The 20185-nt window shown below is 30.3% G+C and overlaps 1 protein-coding gene across 1 annotated transcript in view; it reads left to right on the top strand.

Moving 5' to 3' along the window:
• Positions 1–20185, top strand: part of LOC123664117 (ecdysone 20-monooxygenase) — a 46853-nt gene that overhangs the window by 17236 nt on the left and 9432 nt on the right. The window contains exons 3-5 of the mRNA XM_045598723.1: positions 11081–11294; positions 12083–12281; positions 15993–16183. Of these exons, the coding sequence (XP_045454679.1) occupies positions 11081–11294; positions 12083–12281; positions 15993–16183 (604 nt within the window). The remainder of the gene's footprint in view (positions 1–11080; positions 11295–12082; positions 12282–15992; positions 16184–20185) is intronic.

Raw genomic sequence — 20185 nt, 5'->3', positions numbered from 1 at the left:
AGTCTATGAAACTAAGAACTAGTCAATATTTACGTAGATTGCAGTGATTTAAACATAATGTCTTAAATTTAAAACAGGTGTATAACGAGGCACGTCTGGTTCTTAAATAAAAGTCATATTTTTTATATAAACACAATATAGGTTTATGCGTGAAATTCTTATATCCGATAGTGCACACTAGTGTCGAAGTCTTACGCGTTGTTAAACAGAAATAACACTGTCTTAGCACTCTCCTAGACGGAGATTTTGCTCGATAAAACTTTTAGGAAAGCTTTGAGTTTAGGCCGCTATCGTATTAGCATTGGTAGAGGCTTAGCGCTTTTAGTATCAATAGCATTGAGTTTATTTTATAATAATCTTTAAGTTATGAAAACATCTGAAATAGGAATTTAAACTTAATTATTTGCTTGCGACATATAAGATTTTTAATTCTATGGTAGATTTAATTATAATATAATGATATTAACGTAATTTTTGTTCTATTCCTCTTAAATTTTATTATATAGCTTTCTTATATTATGTTTGATAATAACATTTCAGCACACTTTTAAAGATTAATTCTTTTTATTTTACCATTTAAGGCATAATATAAAAACTTCTTTTTACATATTTTTTAATAACAATATTATTTTTAAGCTATCTATGTTTCAACATAATTAAATTTTTATATTCTGTTATCCACGACTAGCAAAGTGATCTTTAATTACACATTAAAAACAAATTAATTCATAATTTCATACATAAAACTTATTATCTTTTACTTGACTGTTTATTTGATTATACTTTAAAAAAATACGTACCTACCTATGATTTTATAGTTATTTTATCCTCAACCTTGAACATCTACTTAGTAAATGTAGAGCATCCTACGATTATAAATATTTGTATAGTTTATCTAAGCTTCACTTTCATGTTTGTTCAATGCACTTTACTCATGCAATCATACTTTAAATAGAAATTTATAAAATAATTTTTGATTTAATATCTTGTTAAAAAAAATCTTCTGTTTAAAAATATTTCCTTGTAATGTATCGAGTAGTTTCATAGTTATGTTTTTCACACATTTTAAGTTCTAAATGAGAAAACACTATTATCTCGGGCTTAAGATTATTTTAACTGACGAATAAAAAGGGTTTTGCAGCCTATTTAAATAAAAACAAATTTTTTAATAAAATTAAAAATAGACGTTGAATACATTACAACAAAACCTTCATAATTATTATTAGTACCTGTTTTGTAAAAGCACATGTTGACATGCTGATACAATGCTCCATTATATAAATACCGTTTGTGGGTGATGATTAATGATGATATTTTGTTTATAATTTATCTATACTAATATTATTAAAACTTGACTTATTATGAATTATATTAATATTATGAAGACTTGATTTTTTGTTTGTTTGTAATGGATAAAATTAAAACTGCAAGACAAATTTTAAATGTTACGTTATCAGTTAAATACTATGTTATCGAGTGTATTTTAAAGAGACAAATTGGAACAGTAAAATAATGTAATTGCGAAGCCAATGGTGGCAAGGCGGATTCTTATAAATTTATAAAAATAACAACAAAAAAGCTATACACAACTATCACAGTACAGGTAAGAGTTTTGTCAAAAAAATTAAAACTAAATACTCAAACATAAAGCAGTAACAAACATATTTTCATATTAGTCTACAAAATATGTTCACAGTTAAGTGCTTCTAATGAATTTTACTGTAGGGAGGTTCGAGCTATCAAGTTGTGGTAATGTCTAGACTCACGATGTCTGCTGAAAGATTGTGCTATTGATCGCAATTTGCAGAGCCATCGAGCTCTTTACGAGTCGGAACAAATAATGCAATGCATAATAGAAGAACAAAACTTTATTTATGCTTAAGGAGCTGATGCCAACACACCATAACATACATACTTAAAACAAATAATTAGTAAAATTTAACGAAATGTGAATCAGAGAACTATTTAATATACAATTTAATTTTGATATTTATATTTTTAAGGGAAACACACAGCCTCTAATTACCTATAATTTGTAGGACCGTTAATTTTGGTATAAATAATTTCATTTATTGTAATGTTTAAAGTGCTGTGAATATTATGACGCGAGTCCTGAGATCCTTCATGCAAGGAATGCAGGACTGTTTTGTTTTATTATCTTATTTGTTTGATTGCTCGGCTTTTGCGCCTTTATTTACTTAATGTCCTTCAACTTTTATTACATTTTTTCGTAACTTCAAGGTTAGCTACTAATTATAGATTAAATTAAACAGGAAAGACTATTTTTATTTCGATTTTATTGTAGAATTAAAACAAGTTGTACAGGATAGATTATAATTTAATATAATCACAATTAAACATTTCCTTGCCTTGTGCGTGCATAGATTTATTGCTGTACTAAAAAAAAAATTAAAACAAAAGGACAGAGCAAACAGGAACCTTAATTAAGAATATACATGCTATTCATTTTGTAATAAAAAGTTTTTAAAATAATTTGAAACAAATAGATTTTTTTAAATGCTGTATCATGATTATTCGTATAAACATATCGTAACAATTATCGTGTTCATAATTAATTTAATCAATCCAAATTACTTTTACTACAATGAAATGGTTGTATTTTATATATAGCATGTAATTTCTGTTAAAATCATGTCAAATCACAGTTCGTGAATAGTTTGTATGTGTGTTGCTGTGTGGTTACGGTAGTTAGCATATAGCCACCCCCTCTCTTCCCGAGGGTGTCGTAAGAGGCGACTAAGGGATAACACAGTTCCACTACCACTTTGGAACTTAAAAAGCCGACCAATGGCGGGATAACCATCCAACTGCTGGCTTTGAAATACACAGGCCGTATACGGGCAGCAGCGTCTTCGGTGCGACTAAGCCAGCCCTGCGGTCACCAACCCGCCTGCCCAGCCTGGTGACTATGGGCAATACACATGAGTTCGCGCCATTTTTGGCGCGAACTTGTGGCGGCCTATGTCCAGCAGTGGACTGTATTAGGCTGAAGTAAGTGAGTAAAATAGTTTGTAACTGGGCTCTATCGAATTAGACTATCGAAAGGCTTAAATTATATTTATCACAAGAAGTTATTTTATTAGTATTGACTAAAAATAGATTACATACGATATAGAGAAATTGAAGTTTGACGTTTAAATCGTCGAAGCGATAGAAAATGTAATTTTTTTAAGACGAAATCATTACAGTAGTACAGTCCTATAAAGGCAGTTCCAATAATCACAAACACGTACCTATGAATTACAACCGAGAGAACTGCACATTAGACGAACATAGACCGCGTATTATATACTAGATTCACATCGCAGTCTAGGCACAAAGGAATCGATTTTAATATCGAACCCTCGACGAATCTCTAGACGGAGAACTAAACAGATGTAGGTACTTGTATAGTCAGACGGTAATGACGTGGGTTTCGCGGACTATTCAACAACTTGTTAGACATATTGAAAAGTTAATTATCTTTATTCAAGGATGTCATTAGATATCATTCCTTCAAATTCATTATATCAAATTGGTTACGTTTTTATCTTTAAAATCTTTTTGGAATATGTTTATGATAATTATATGTAATTATGATACCTTGAAAAATGTAAATTGCGATTCGGTCTAGTTCAAGGTCCAATGACTTGAGTTTTGATATAAGTTAGAACTTTATTCATTAATAATTTTTCTTGATAGTTTCCTTAATAGTTTCTAGTTTCTAACCTTTTAACTTAGAATATGAAAACAAAAAATTACGAAAAAAGACCGACTTGTATAGGTAATCTGTCTTTGTCTAAATCGATGGGTTTTTCAAATAAAACTGCGGACAATTTATAGTTTTGAAATAAAAATAACTTTAGTTTATCACCAATATCCGTGACCTGTAGAAATTAATAACTACAGATTATTTTTACAACAAGAAGTTGTGTTTTGTAACGATACAGAAATATTTTAATATAGTATTCAAATTTTCATTAATGCTAACCAAATCCTACTAAAATTAGTTTTCTATAAGGTGTTCACTGTTTGTAAGCGTGTTACGTTATTTGTCATAGGAATGATAGTTTATCGTAAAGTGAGTACGTTATTTCATTCACTGTCTACATGAAGTTTTGTATATACGAATAAAATAATAAAACAGATAAGACTACAATGTCTTTATCAATATTTACCTAAAAACTCTCAATGCTTACAAAACATTGGTTTAAGATTTTTAGAGGCACTCAAATTTTTATTTTGGGCCTATTGTTTAATAAATAATGAAGTAAATTTGTAAGTCACATGAAGAATGTCAATCAAATGCATCATGTAAAAAAGGTAATTAGGAGGCCGTGGATATTTTTATTTAAAATAGATAATACGTGGATTAAGGAAATGAGAAAAAACAAAAATAAAATTGCGATGTAAGAGCTTTAGAACAAAAAAAAAAAAAATTGAAGAGAGGAACTATTTAAAATCTACTAAATTACTTAGATTTCATATTAATCAAGCCCAAAAAAGTAAAAGAAGATAAATATTAAAGTAAATTAGTAAAAGATAATAATATTGCTACATCAGTTAACAAACGCAAAGTTGCTTGGATATTATTAAAGGATGCGTTCATAATTACTTCAACCAATTGCAGGGTCTGGAAGAAATAGTAAATACATGATAATAAAAGTATTAAAAATCCTGTCGATGTTGCAAATAAGTTTAATGAGGTCTTTGCCGACAAACTAAATAAATATAGCCGTATGAAACACATTCAAATGGCATTGAAAGGAAATTAAGTCAGCAAATCTATTTTAGCACACAAGAGGTAATATAATAATATTATAATAATAATGAATATATATGGTAATGTAATAGAAATATTATAAAGACTACAATTACAAAATCTGCCGGCCAAGATAGTATAAGTATAGTAGTGTTAAAAGCAGTGGTTGAAGGAATATTGCCATTATTAAGCTATTTAATTAATTTGTCATTTACCTGTGGCACATTTCCATCAAGTTTAACTGCGTTCATTTTAAGCCAATTCATAAAAAGATGGCTATAAACAGATTAACAACTATCGTCCAATATCATGTTGTTATCATTTACATGTACATATAGGGAATACATCCGCCAACTCGTCTTGGAGCAGTGTGGTGGGTTAAGCTCTGATCCTTCTCCTACATGGGGAAAGAGGCCTATGCCTAGTAGTGAGATATTACAGGCTGAAGCGATGCATTTATATAATGTAGTAATAACTGGGATGTTTTATAAAGAGTAAGTAGTAAATGTTATAGAGTTTAATACTAGAAATTAAATATAAAAACCATTACCCAAAAATTAGTACCGCTCTTAGTTCAAAAAAAATTCTTCTACATGATGATAATTATCTATAGTAATTGCCTTCTGCGATTAGAGATTTGTCATTTTTTAATTTTAAAAAATAACTACGCACTTGGTTGGTTGACAATTGTTTTTACTCGGTAAAATAATTTCTCGATCGATCGTATTGAAACATAATTTTATATTTTAAAGAAATTATTGTCATACGTTATGTATTGTTTTTATTACAAATTTGAAGCTTCTCTCGCATCTTATGATGTTCAAAAACTGTTAAATTTAATAGTACATTATAATTTCTTAGTCGAAGATACAATAAATTTAATCTAAATGTTAAACATGTAAATGTATTAACAATATTGTATAATGTACATCATGTTTAATGCAAATAAAAATTATTATTATTAATGAAAAAAATAGCAAAATGTAGAAGCATCACCTAAAGTTCGCAAATATTCATTTTTATATAACCCTTAACCCTAAAAGATGCCCTTAAAATAGACAGGATTCGTTATAATAAAGTATTCCATAAATGTTCTCTAATTAAAGACAGGAAAAGACCAAAAATCAGCCTCTAATTAAAACAGCCACTACATAGCGAAAATGAAACAATTTTCTGTTGTTGTATTTCATTACTCATTTTGTTGTGAAAAATCGTAAGTAGAGTTTTTAGGGTTTAGTTATTTGTAAATTGTGATGTTTAAATTAATTAAAAATTATTTATTTTATTCAAAGATCAATACATTATATACTTTTTAAGGAAATTGATAACATAAATTAGGAAGTAAAAAGACGGTTTCTTAAATCTATTCATTGATTCGTAATATGGCATAGTGCCACGAAGGATGCCAACTTTTTCCTCTGGGTAGCGAGACTTTCTTTGAGAGACGCCAGTGTTACGGTCACGGTCGTCTATCACAACGAGATGTAATTAAAAAAAAATAAAAAGGGTCAGTGTTTAAATAAAATACAATCAGATATACAAAAATACAATTTACGCCTCTTATTATGTACCTCATACATTTTGTGTAACTTCCTAAAAAAAACTGCAATTTAAACATGCATTTTAGTACATTTTTATGCTGAGCTTTAAGTTGCCACTTCAGCTGAATGCACGTTAGTTTTGAACTAAACTGCTCTCTGATAAGTTAATACTTTTAATGGTAGTAACACTATTTTAATTTTTATAAAAATTTTATTTATTTATTTTATACTTTATTGTACACCACAAATATATTACAAACAAAGCATAAAGATAGTAACAGACAGTGAAGTACAATGGGCGGACTTATGGCTAATTAGCCATTTCTTCCAGACAACCCAAAAATAGTATAGAGTTGGACCTTAATTCGCAACACTGCACCTCTATAATTTAGAGTTGTTAAAAACCGAACAAATATTATTATCATTTTACAATAAGGTTGTATTATAAATATTTATATGCAGCTCAATTCAAACACATATCATATCAAGCTGTTGATTTATGCATTTTTCAAGGACTTGCAATATATTTACGTCATACTTGATCTTATGACATTAACACTAGATCACATGCTATAATACTTAGATAAATACAATAATATCATAATTAGACGCTGTAATATTATATTAACAAAATATTTTACAATAATATAATATAAGTTATTTTATATTCATTCAAATATAAACTAAGTAATTAATATTCTACAAATCAGGCCCTACTCTTTAGATTTTTACTTTAATTTAATTATATTTTTGTAATAATTACGTATTTTTTACTGCTCTAGAATCCACTACGTAGAGTAATGTAGTATGTACCTTTTTTCCGTTTTAATTTAACTGTTTGTTATGTTTCTTCTATACTTCGACGCCCCCGGGGAATAAAGTCGTAAAGTGCTATTACCACTGTTTTAATGTTTTTGTATTTTCGGCATCTATAGGTCGTAATACATATTCTGATTTTTTTTTGATTTTTTTTCTTAAAATGCATGAAGTTATAACAATTCACATTTTTATTAATATAATCATATGGTATTCAAACAATATGGAGCGAACACCTGTCTCAATAAGCTGGTAAGCCGTTATACCATTTTATTCACGTAAAAAAAGGGAATAACTAATTTCCGTAATACACGTTACCGCAAAGTGTTCGGTAAGTGTTAGTCGATAAACGTACATTACGGCTTATTAGCTTAATTTTTGATACGATTTCACGTAAACATGATTTACAAATTTCATTACGAATTTACAATTTTAAGTGAAGTATTTGTGTGATACTAATTTTTTTTTGTATCGTAATTTATGCAAATAGTTTTCATTACATTACAATTTCACGGGAATAAAATGTTATGTGCCGTTACTTAGTATATACACTTAATATAAAAATCAGTATTACACATTTTTGGCAATGACTTTTAAAGTACACGTGATATTTAATTTATTTTTATAGCTACATGCTACATAAAAATGCTGAAAATATTGATGTATAATACAATATTATAGCCCGTTTAGAACACGCGATATAACAGAAAAACTGTTTATTGCTCGTCCTGCAAAATTTACTTTTCTCTATTACCACTTTATTGTCCGGAGCCGTCGATTTTTTCTTTAAAGTAATAAATGTACGAACATAAAATATACAGTTTTAATATGTTTGTTCAAAACTTACATGACTATTGAAATTCCAAGATTAGAATACACTTAATTCAAGTGGTCTTTGAACTTTCTATTTGATAACTTGCAAATCATTTTTGTTTTTCGTGAACATACATATACCTATCCCCGCTTAGGAATGCAAGTTGTTCTACGATAGAGTCACAACTAAAAATATCCACACAATTAATTATTTATTCGTTTAATTAGTCTTAAATTTGCCAATATTTGATTACTAGTAGCAGCAGTTGTAGCTGCAGTTTTTATCTGACGTTAATAGGGATTAAAATATAGTAATTAATTACACTGTCTGCAATCATAAGTTTGTCTGTAATAACATGATTATAAATATCAACAATTGCAAGAATTTTAACCTATTGTTTGCGTATGTGTATTAAATATTCATTATATGCCATAATATTTTAAATATAGGTATTTGGAGAGGTTATATGTAATAAGAGGGTATATATATATATATATATATATAAGCTGTACCTGTGTACCTGTTTTGATATTTGTGTCATTGAACTTTTGAGAAAGAATGGACAAATAAAAGTTTGAGTTCTCTTAATAAACATGTCACACATGGAATCAAGATTTGCTTGTATTTACGACATTAAGCGCAAAAATATTTGTATTCGCGATTTTTTATACTTGTAACATTTATGTCTTGTTTATAGCACACAATCTTAGAAGATTAACACGTATTTAAAAAATATGTCAATAATCTTTTTAACATAACATTGCAAAGTTTGTTTGTTTGACAAGATTTTTTGTCACTTTAATGAAAAAAGTAAACAATCAAGAACCGTAAATATTTGTACAACTTATGAGTCATTGACACATCAAAACCGTTAAAAACAAAATTCCGTTAACAAGCAATTTGTCCTGACCCGCGAAATAAGTGGGTTCCGTAATCGCAATAAAAACGGTGCCCGAGGCCTTAATCTTTTGAATGATTGCAAACTGCAGTGCTCTGGCGTTTAGCGTGAGGCGCTACGTTGCGCCCGCACCGGCAGCAACGCTAGTTACGTAAGCGAGAATTACGCAAAGCCAATGTCAAGATCGCTGCGTCAACACGTTACCACTAGCTGTGGGTCGACGACCGCGATAGCAAACAATGTTAACTCGACACCCCAACGCGTACGTATGCGATGAAGCAATAAAAAACGAAGCTCTTGAACTTGCGTCCAGTTCATTCATAACTATAATGACTGCTGATTTCACCTGACGTTCAAATTAGACATTATTCGACTCGGCTGAATACCTCATTTAATTAATAATATATATTAAGTCTGCGTGAGTTACGATATAATGGACCGTAATTTGTTTACTTTAGCAATCATTCATTAGTTAAATTGATATCGAAAGTAGATAATAAGATAATCGTAATGGGTAGATGACAAAATGTCATTTTAAGATATTTTTTTATAAAACCTACAATTTTCATCGTTTTATAAGCTTAAAACACTGTAATTACTGTTTACTTTTGGATATTTAAGATGTCTCACCAAAATTGTAGAAAAGGATATTTTTTTAGGTATGAACGATCCTTCAATGATGATGAATGATTTCTATCCGTTTATCGTAGTTGCTTGCCCTGAAATTATACTACACTGTCGAATATTTAATTAAAATTTAAAAATTTAAACACTTGAAACTTCTGCGGTTGCTACTAATCTGGATTTAAGCCCAACCCTCAAAAATTGTCCTCAACTATCGCTTCAGCTTATGATATTCCACTACAGGGCATAGGCCTCTTTCCCCATGTAGGAGAAGGATCAGAGCTTAATCCACCACGCTGCTCCAATGCGGGTTGGCGGATATATTCCCTACTATGAGTAACGATTGCTATCAGGTGTACATGATAACAACCGGGACCGACGGCTTAAGGTGCTCTTTGAGGCACGGTGGGGAGACCCACTAGGACTGCACAAACACTCAGACCACGGCAAACACCTGTATGGCCAATACAAATGTTTGTAATGTGCGGGGATCGAAACCGCAACTTACCGTCGTGACCGCTGCGCCAACGCGGCGTCCTCAACTATGTACACATTCAATGTTAGAAATAGAAGTGTAGCGAATCTCTATAAAATTTATTTATTATATTTTATTCAATCCTTTTAACAAAACATTTTAAAGCACATTAAGTATTCATTAAGAGATATGAGACAAAGCATACATTACGTACATAACAGATGCAAATCTACTTGAGAAATATTATAAAAATAGTATTTAAACAATATTGTCTTTCTTTTTTGGGGGTAATAAAGTGTGTGCGGGTGTGCTCATTTTTACTTCATATATATGTGAGTGTATGTGTGTGTATGTGCGTGTGTGTGTGCGTGCGTGTGTGCGTGGGAGCGTGCGTGTGTGCATGTGTGTTAGAAGAAACATTAATTTTTTTTTAATAATGAATTACATTTTTAATTTTATGTTTTATTAAAATACATGAGATTAGTTTATATTTTAATTAGCTGTACCCATGATTTCGTTCTCGTGGGAGATTCTTGATCCCGTAGAATTTATGGGTTAAAAAGTATAATCATGTTGCCTTGTGAGTGTACTTGAGAGTACAGACATAGACAAACATTTAAAAATGTTTTTAATTTATAATAATGTAAATAAAAAAAAAAAAAAACTAAGTATAAAGATTTGACAAAACATAGTAAATCTTTTAGTATAAGAATGTAATACTTTAATATTATTTGCTTATTAACTAGATACTTATGCATATTATTTTTTATTATTTATAAGCTTCTTTTTAAATAGTTGTATTTAATAGAAAACGTTTGATTATTTCATATCTATCTGGGCGGTAGGTACTAGCCCGTTCAATGCAGTTTTTTCCGCTTAAAGCCTGATTTTACGGGGATTTTGGAATAAAAGTAGCTTATACGTTGCTCCACTAACTCCACTATCATTCAGTGGAAGTCCCATCAAAATAGGTTCAGCCGTTTCGGAGATGAGCCCGAACAAAATTGGCCGAAGAGATAGACAGACAGACAGACAAAAAATTTAAAATCCTTTGTACGTGTTTTAGTATCGTGTAAAATACTATATGCACTTGAAAAAAAATTATTTTGAAACTACAGAGAAACATTTCAATTTTATTTTTTTCTTACAGAGTACGTCCCCGCCGCTCGTGGATTGGTCAGGTGTGCCAACGTTGGTGCTTGTTTTCGTCGCTCTAGTTATTGCTGTCGCTGCGTTGGTGACGCGTTCAGTTGAGGGAAAAAGACCTACGCGCTTGCCAGGACCGCCAGCTCTACCATTTTTAGGATCAAGATGGCTGTTCTGGAGCCGCTATAAGATGAACAAGCTTCATGAAGCATACGAAGGTAAGATACTTTGTTTTAATCAATATAAGTAAATAAAACTGTTAAAAGCTTTTTTTTATTGGTATATATGTATTTATGTATGTATATGTATATTTATGTGTATGTGTATGTGTATGTGTATGTGTATGTGTATGTGTATGTGTATATGTAAATGTATATGTATATGTATTTGTGTATGTATATGTGTATATCTGTATGTATATGTATGTGGTGTACATGTACGTATGTGAGTATAATATGTTCATATGTAGGTATGTTACATAACATTTTTGCGCCCTATATCCCACACTTCTTATTTAGTCCTCTGCCCAAAGGTTGCCTGGAAGAGATCGCTGTATTAGCGATAAAGCCGCCTTTTGCAACTGATGCAAATTCTATTTTTATGTATCATTTGTAATGCTGTTATAACCTTGTATTGGTGTGCGAAAGTATAAATAAATAAATAAATAAATAAATAAATAAAACTGTTGTGCATGTATTCTGATTTTTGTCTGTTTTATTTGAGTAACCTCAGAAATGGTTACCAGAGTCACTTTTCAGACAGCCGACAGATTTTTTTTAAATAATATACCTACTATTATAGTACAATTGTAATAAGGGGTTTTCCTTTTCATTATTCCTAGATATGAGATATGTACGTTATATATTTAAATCCGTTTTCGCTTAATAGCTCAATCATACATCAAACAGTTATTAATTCATACATGCTCTTACTTCCTAATTACGATAACACCGAAGGTCATTCACACGATGCACCTTCGCCGTCACAATGAGATATTTGTACGCAGATATGTTCAGGCGGTACGGGCCGATATTTGCGGAGACGACTCCGGGCGGCGCCATGGTGGTGTCTATCGCTGAACGAACCACACTGGAAGCAGTACTACGGGTGCCAGCTAAAAGACCATACCGTCCGCCCACTGAAATAGTGCAAGTGTACAGGAGGAGTAGGCCAGATCGCTACGCTTCTACTGGACTTGTTAATGAGTAAGTTTAATTTTTGTTGTATGCCTAATTGACTGGAATATGCGTGGCATATGCGGTATATTGTAGTGTGATGTAGCTGTTATTGACAACTTCACTTAGAAATATTATAAAGAAAGTAGCTTTGCAGATATAGGTACTTTTAAAAAACTCATAAACCAGCAATCGTGTAACAAATTTTACAATTTAAAGGCGTTATTAATTTGAAATTAACAGACTTACTTATTCGTATGAGTCTGGTAGTCTTAAAAAATATTTTGAGCTATATAAATTAGATTTTTTAGCATGTTAATGGCATGTTAAATCTTCTTCATTGGGAAAACTACTAAAATCTGGGCTGTCTGGAAGAATTGGCTAATTACTTCACTGTTTATAACTATCTTTATGCTTTGTTTGTAATATATTTGTGGTGTACAATAAAGTATAAAATAAAAAAATAATAAACAAAATTAGATGATAATTATAGGTTAATTTATTTCCGTCGTCAGATATCTTAAAGGAAATCTCTAAGGAAAGAGGGTGTTTTTTTTTAAAAAAAACTTACTTATAAGCATCTAAATTGTTAGAATACTACTTACTTATACCAATAAATATAATTGGAGAGTCTGTTTGTAACATTAATATAACTGAACATTGATTTTTTGTTAAATTCTACGCGGAAAAGTCGCGGGCACAGCTAGTGTTACATAAAATGTAGAATGAGACTGAAAAAACATTGAGCATCCAAAGCTTTGATACGACCACAAGATTTCAAAATTGGAATTTTTGGATTTGATTTTTTTATTGAATTACTATTTAATGTTTGTAAGCAGCATTGAAAACCTTTTTTCAGACCGCAGACCTTAAGGGTCAAGAAGCTCAGAATTACATGAGTTTTTATATTTCTGTATATCTAAATAACAACGAAGTAAGTCTCCTTAACAAAAATAACCTGGCTTCGGGCGATGATTTACCACTTCTATGGGTTAAAAAAAAAAACATAATGAATTTTTAATAATTATAAATACACCTATTGCATGACTGAAGAAATGGCGCGTTTTTGAAATTTGTAATCCAAAAATTTCTACTTTTTATACACGTTTTGCATGTAAAAAAATAAAAATATTCAACGCAAAATTTTATTTTTCGTTCTTGTTATAGTTATCTACAACAAAGGTTTGTTACCGGTTTTTATTTTATTTTTTAATTGTGTTTTAGTAAATAATATGATTTTTAATTGAATGTTGACAATTTATTTCTTAATTATAAAAACTTTTCATTTACAGTGTTATTTGTATTACTTTGTCAATAGAAATCTTGTTTGTCCAGTTAGCCTAGTCCTTTATAATATACTAGCTGACCCCGCAAACGTTGTTTTTCCATATATTTTTTCACCCCCTTAACCCCCCCCCCCCCCCTTATAACAGCTGTATGAAAAATAGATAGAGAAAATGTCTGCCGATTCTCAGACCGACCCGATATGCACACAAAATTTCATAAAAATCAGTCCAGCCGTTTCGGAGGAGTATTTGAACTAACATTGTGACACGAGAACTTTTTATATAAGATTTTTTATTGAATTTTTTGTTCAATCACAATAAAACGTAGCCATGTCACTCTTGAATAGTGTAGCTTTCTGTTAGTGAAAGAATTTTCGTGATCGGATCAGTATTTGCGAAGATTACCCCCTACAAACAACCAAAGAAAACGAATTTAGTAGTACAAGTTGGCATTTTACTTTTGTAGATTTAAGATCAAATATTGAGTAAACAACAATTTAAAAAATAAAGGAAATTTAGATTTAAAACTGGAATATAATCGGAAACATGTAAAAATTGTCATACATTAAACTGATATTATAATGTCATTTTTGATGTAGCATTTTAATTAAAATTTAAATATATTGCCATTGTTATATGCGCATATATCTACCTACTACTGGTCCCCTTAAATGGTATCTTAACAATTAACCTTTTCAACGCTATTTACATAACAACAACAAAGTAATCTGATTTATGTGCTTTTTTAGCGTTTTCTGCATTTTATTGCATATTAGATATGTCAGATAATAAACGTTTATCCATAATATTAATTGAAAACTCCTGTTTGTGTGAGGATTTCTAAGAAATTTTGAGAAAAATGTCACCCGAGGCCCGAGTGCATATGAGCTCAAATAATCGTAACGATTCTTGAATCTTGATGGCTTTAGGAGATTGGATTTATGAATCTAAGTTGACATCCGCTAAATTTTTAACATTACATGTTTAAAAATTCTTGTCATGCTCGGCGGTGATTGAACGTTATGAAGACACCTGTTTATCTAAATTCTGTATATGCCAGATAAAAGTCTAAACAGTAAAAAGCAGTTTTTGATAGTACACGTATTGTTGGAAATAAATGTACACTATTTAGACCTTCATTACAAGGAAAAAGCATTCAATATCTTGTTTTCCTTAGTAGTATGCCAACTGCGTCTGTTATAAAAGTGTCGTATTTATAAATCTTATTAATACGCCGACAGTTCCGCGATGGAAGAAAACTGCCTATACTTGGCTATTATCTAAAAAACTAGCAGTAAGAAATAAATTAACATGTATGTGTAATAGCAAGTGGCTCAACTGTTATTATGTTTTTACTTGCTGTTTTTATACTTAGCTAAAAAAATAATAAAAACATTTCTCTCCTCGACTATTTTTAGACGAATTTGATTACTAAACAAGAAAGAAACTAATTTTCAGCTGAAAAATTTTATACGCGTGTAAGTGAAACTGATTAAACTACTGTCACAATGTAATAATGAATATATAACAAAATCAATTAAGACACGAATTATCTATACACGAAATTATATTATGCTTATACCAGCTTATTAATTAAAGTAAGTTTACAATATAAAATCGTATATAAATATCGTTTGGAATAATCCAAATACCTATAATATTTTTAAAATTTCAATTATGTTTAATTCGAAAAAATAATAACAAAATATTATTTGTTAAATAATACCTTTCCAAGCTCTCTTGTTCGTTCCGTGCGAAAACATGACCAGTTCTTTCGGTTGTATTTCGGTTGTTTCATAGGATTCTGGTCACGTCTCATGGTATTTGCGACGTAGTATCAACTTAATAGCTATTTTGCAAATAGCTTCCTTCATTGTCATGCGAATATTATTTGTCATACTTTAACCTGTGCAGCATTTAATCTAAATCTTTACCAAAAAAAAAAAACTATAACGCAGATTTCTTTTTATAGTAAAACGTCTGAAGTAATAAATGCGATATGAGATAACTTCAGCACTAAGGAAGCATTTTTTTGAAATAAAAACACCAAGGGAGTAAAATAACTAGTTAAGAGTATTATCTATTACCATTCCTATTTTTATAAAATGAAACGCGTGTGAAACCGCAACCTGCAGTCCATCGGCCATAATGTTATTTTATCATAAAATAAACTTAGGGTTCTTTACGGATACAATTCAAATAAGCTTAAGACGAATAGACTCATAATTCATATTAAAGTAACCGTGTTTCATTGCTTTTTTAAATATTTGACACCATTACATTTTTTTACGATTACTATTGAAAAATATATCATAAAAGTTATTTATTAAACTTATACTAACAAATACTTAGTTGAAATGAATCCAAGATTTTGAACTCAATTTTTTTAGATATCAATACTTTTACTTTACTGTAGTGAAAGCATGAAAAATCATACTCTATCTTTGGTTTTCAGGCAGGGTGAGAAGTGGTACCACCTGAGGCGTCACTTGACGTCGGAGGTTACCAGTCCACACACCATTCAGGGTTTTATTCCTGAATTAAACAACATCTGCGATGACTTCCTCATTTTGTTGAAGAATTGTCGACGGCATGATGGTACCGTTCATGGATTTGATCAGCTCACTAATCGCATGGGTTTAGAATGTAAGTACGTAGACAAGGTTGTTCCTAGTATTTTATAGCGTCCTTTTATTATCATTAGTAACAAAATCGATAGTTATTCACTCGATTGAACAGTATTTAAAAATAAATAAGCACAAAAAAACATTTCATTCACAATTGTATACACAAACAATACCGGATGCGTTATAAATAAATGCTAAAAGTGAATCTTTAATGATAAGATCGCCGGGCAAGTAAACAACTGGGTGTATTCTACATCCTATTATTTTTTTCGTTATTTGACATTTTTTAACGTGATAAGTGGCGAGTTGTAGAATCTTAAGCCTACTGACAGCTTAAAATAGGTAGGTTTATAGAATATTTGAAATTTGTTGAATTGAAGCTGACCTGACGATCCTAATCTATATTTTTTTTATATATCGATTTTATTAATTTTTTTTTTTTTATATACACCATGTACTGAAAATAACGACCACAAAGAAATAATTAGCCAATTCGTGGTGGCTTTCTGTTCCGCGGGTTGCGTTTTCGATTCCGGCCTGAGTCTGGGTGTAACATTTGTATTTATATATTTATATTTGTATTATTTCTATGTAAATACATATATATATATATACATACACAAACACACACACATACACACACACACATATATATATATACATATATATATATATATATATATATAGTTGCAAAAATTAAGTTGCTTACCATAGGAATAGACGACCGTGTATAAAAAAAAAATTAGTGTAGTTGTTCAAAAGTTATTTCGAGTACATCTTCTTTTCTCTAATATATAAAATTCTCGTGTCATGGTGTTAAACATTGAACTCCTCCGAAATGGCTCGACCGATTTTAATAAAATTTTGTGGGCATATCGGGTAGGTCTGATAATCAGCCAACATTTATTTTTCATACCCCTAAGTTATAAGGGGGGGGGGATTAAGCGGGTTAATAACATATATGGCAGAAACGTTTGCGGGGTCAGCTAGTATTATGTATGTTTCGGTAATTCATTTTTATGTGTAAATATGGTTTGAGCTTATCTCTATAATGATGCTAATCCGTATTACGTATTTTATATTTTACAGACAATTTTCTGATTCTACCGACAGTCTGAATTTAATTACAATTTAATATAAGTTTTTTTGTTGTGCGGATGTTTTTTTTTTGTATTATTAATTACTCTGTACAATTAGGTACAATTAGAAAGCAATATTTTAGTCGTTCATTTAATATAACTATTAAATTAACTACACATACTTTTTCACCCATTTTAATTAGCGACTGATACTGTACATACTTCAGAGCGTTTCTTCACATTTAAATGTGAGTGTATATTATCCGTGTACACGTAATAGGTAGGTATACTTTTTGTTAATAAGCGCACATTCACACAGTTTTAATTTTATGTATCATTAAGGATCTCAGAAAAAATATTTGATAAACAGATGTTCAAAAACTTGTTTATTTTATAATGAAATGCTTCAAGATCATCGTTAAATTAATGGATTGATATGATTAATCTTCATAAAATGTGACTTAATTAAAGGATTTGATATATCTCGTTAGCGTTTATGATGATATTAAAAATTTGTCGTCATGGAAGTTATATGGTCAGTACGTAAAACATACATAACAATTATAGTACACACTAGCTGTAGCCCGCGACTTTCTCCGCGTGGAATTTAACAAAAACGTTATTTATTGCTCAGTTGGCAGATTTATAAAATAAATAAATTACTAAAATAAATTTAGCCTAAGTTACTTCTAATTATATCAGCTATCTGCTAGAGAATGTCCCGTCAAAAGCAGCCGTTTCAGAGATTAGCCGGAACAAACAAACAAACAGACAAACAGACACAAAAATTGTAAAAAATGTTATTTTGGTATATGTACCGTGTATGTTATTTTAATATTACAAACAGACACTCCAATTTTATTTATTTGTATAGATAGGGCCATTTAGTCATATTTTAGTGTTCTTCCACCGATGCCTTCGTAATACATGTGTTTTTTGACTAGCCCGTTGGCGCAGTTTGCAGTGCTTTCCGTTCCTTTCCGCGGGTTGCGGGTTCGATTCCTGCCTGAGTCTGGGTGTAATATTTGTATTTATATCAGTATTATTTCCATGTATTTTTAAAAAAAAATTGAAGTAAGAAGTTGCTTATCATAGGAACAGGTGACCGTGTGTGTATGTTATAAGATATTAATTTATTTATATTTATAAGATATTTATTTATATTATGTGTGACGGTTAATCAGTGTTAGTTAGCAGTGTGGAACAAATTATGACGAAAAATTATTTGATTATAGATTTACAATTTATTTCATTATAAATGATTATTTATTTATTATTTACGTAAAATTTATATATACGTTTTGCTTAATTTATATATTCTCAAAATAAGTGTTACTGAAATTGTACAAAAGATAGGATATTTCGGTATAGTTTCGGTAAAATTGGTGTAATTCATTGAATGAAATTTTGCTTATAGTTCGTTTTCATTAAGTAATCTTACATCTGCTGTTGCCGTCATGTTAATTAAGTAAGTACCAATCGGCAACGTGACGACGTGTCGAGGGGTTGGCCCAACAGTCATAGTACTGGTTTGTGGCTGTTGTGCTGGCGGTTGCGGGTTCGATCCCTGCACATGACAAACACTTGTATTCGCCATAAAATATTAGCCGTGGTCTGTTTGTGCAGTCGTTGTGCACCGTGCCTCGGAGAGCATATTAAGCCGTCGGTCCCGGTTGTTATCATGTACACCTGATAGCGATCGTTACTATGAGCAACGATCGCTATCAGGTAGGGAATATAGCTAACCTGCATTGGAGCAGCGTGATGGATTAAGCTCTGATCCTTCTCCTACATGGGGAAAGAGGCCTATGCTCAGCAGTGGGATATTACAGGCTGAAGCGTAATTAACATGATAGTATAATCTATATTTATTTTATTTATTTATTTATTTATTTCATACATACAAGTTTACAGAGCTTTGCTCCAAACACAAGTAGGTCAATCAAAATTAAAAAAAAAAAACCAAAAACACAGGTATAACAAATGAAGTAAATAATGGTAAATGTAGAATTAAAAATATACAATCCTATCAAAATACAATAATTAAAATTTACAATGTCAATAAAAATATACCTACTTAGTTGATAATATTAAAATAACTAAATATCAATAATTTTGTTAAGAAATTCATATGTAGAAATTACAATATCAATGTCAAAATAAAATATCCAGTCAAAATTCAGAATTCTGTTTATAAAAATACATTCGTGTCAGTATATTAGATGTCAAAACGAAAAAAAAAACGTCAAAATTAAAAAAAATTAAATATTACTAATGTCAGGATTAAATTATACAACAAAATAAATTTATAACGTACAAAGATATTTATAGCTATTTTTACAGAAAACAGAGATCTTATCGGCAAATAAGTCTATGTCCTCACAATGAGTGAGCAAATCGCTGATCAAATCTAGTGCGCGTATTGTCGGGGCGTGTGCCGCGTACCGCGTGCGAGTTATTATATAGTTTATCCTTAATCGATTTACATATTTTTAGTATTAGGTTATGTATTATTTCATCCCTTAGAAGAAAAAAATGTTAAAAATATCATTAATCATAATAATAGGCTTTTTAATAATTTTATTGATTACTGACGTTCTCAACAATTAAATATATAAGTTTAGTATTTAAAATTCGTTCTCGATCCAGTACAACAATATGGCAAATTCAAATTGATATTTTATAAAGTTTTCAGAGAACATGACGCACCTCGTCCATTTTCGTCATAATTGCTCCTATTCATATCGTTAAAGTGATGAATTTAATGGATGCCGAATTAATGACTGTAAACTGATAAAAGTTAAAATAATTAAAAGTATTTTTTACCAGTTTAACGTAGCTAACATAGTTTATCTTAAATCTTATTTTAAAGTGATTGTATTATTAACTATCAAGGTCGAGGTCGGTTTTTTCTAATGAATCTATGATCTGATCTAACCTTT

Source organism: Melitaea cinxia, chromosome 21 (assembly GCF_905220565.1).
Source record: "Melitaea cinxia chromosome 21, ilMelCinx1.1, whole genome shotgun sequence".
NCBI classification, from domain to species: domain Eukaryota; kingdom Metazoa; phylum Arthropoda; class Insecta; order Lepidoptera; family Nymphalidae; genus Melitaea; species Melitaea cinxia.
Note: the sequence above shows the minus strand (reverse complement) of the source record. Positions and strands in the feature narration are given on the sequence as shown.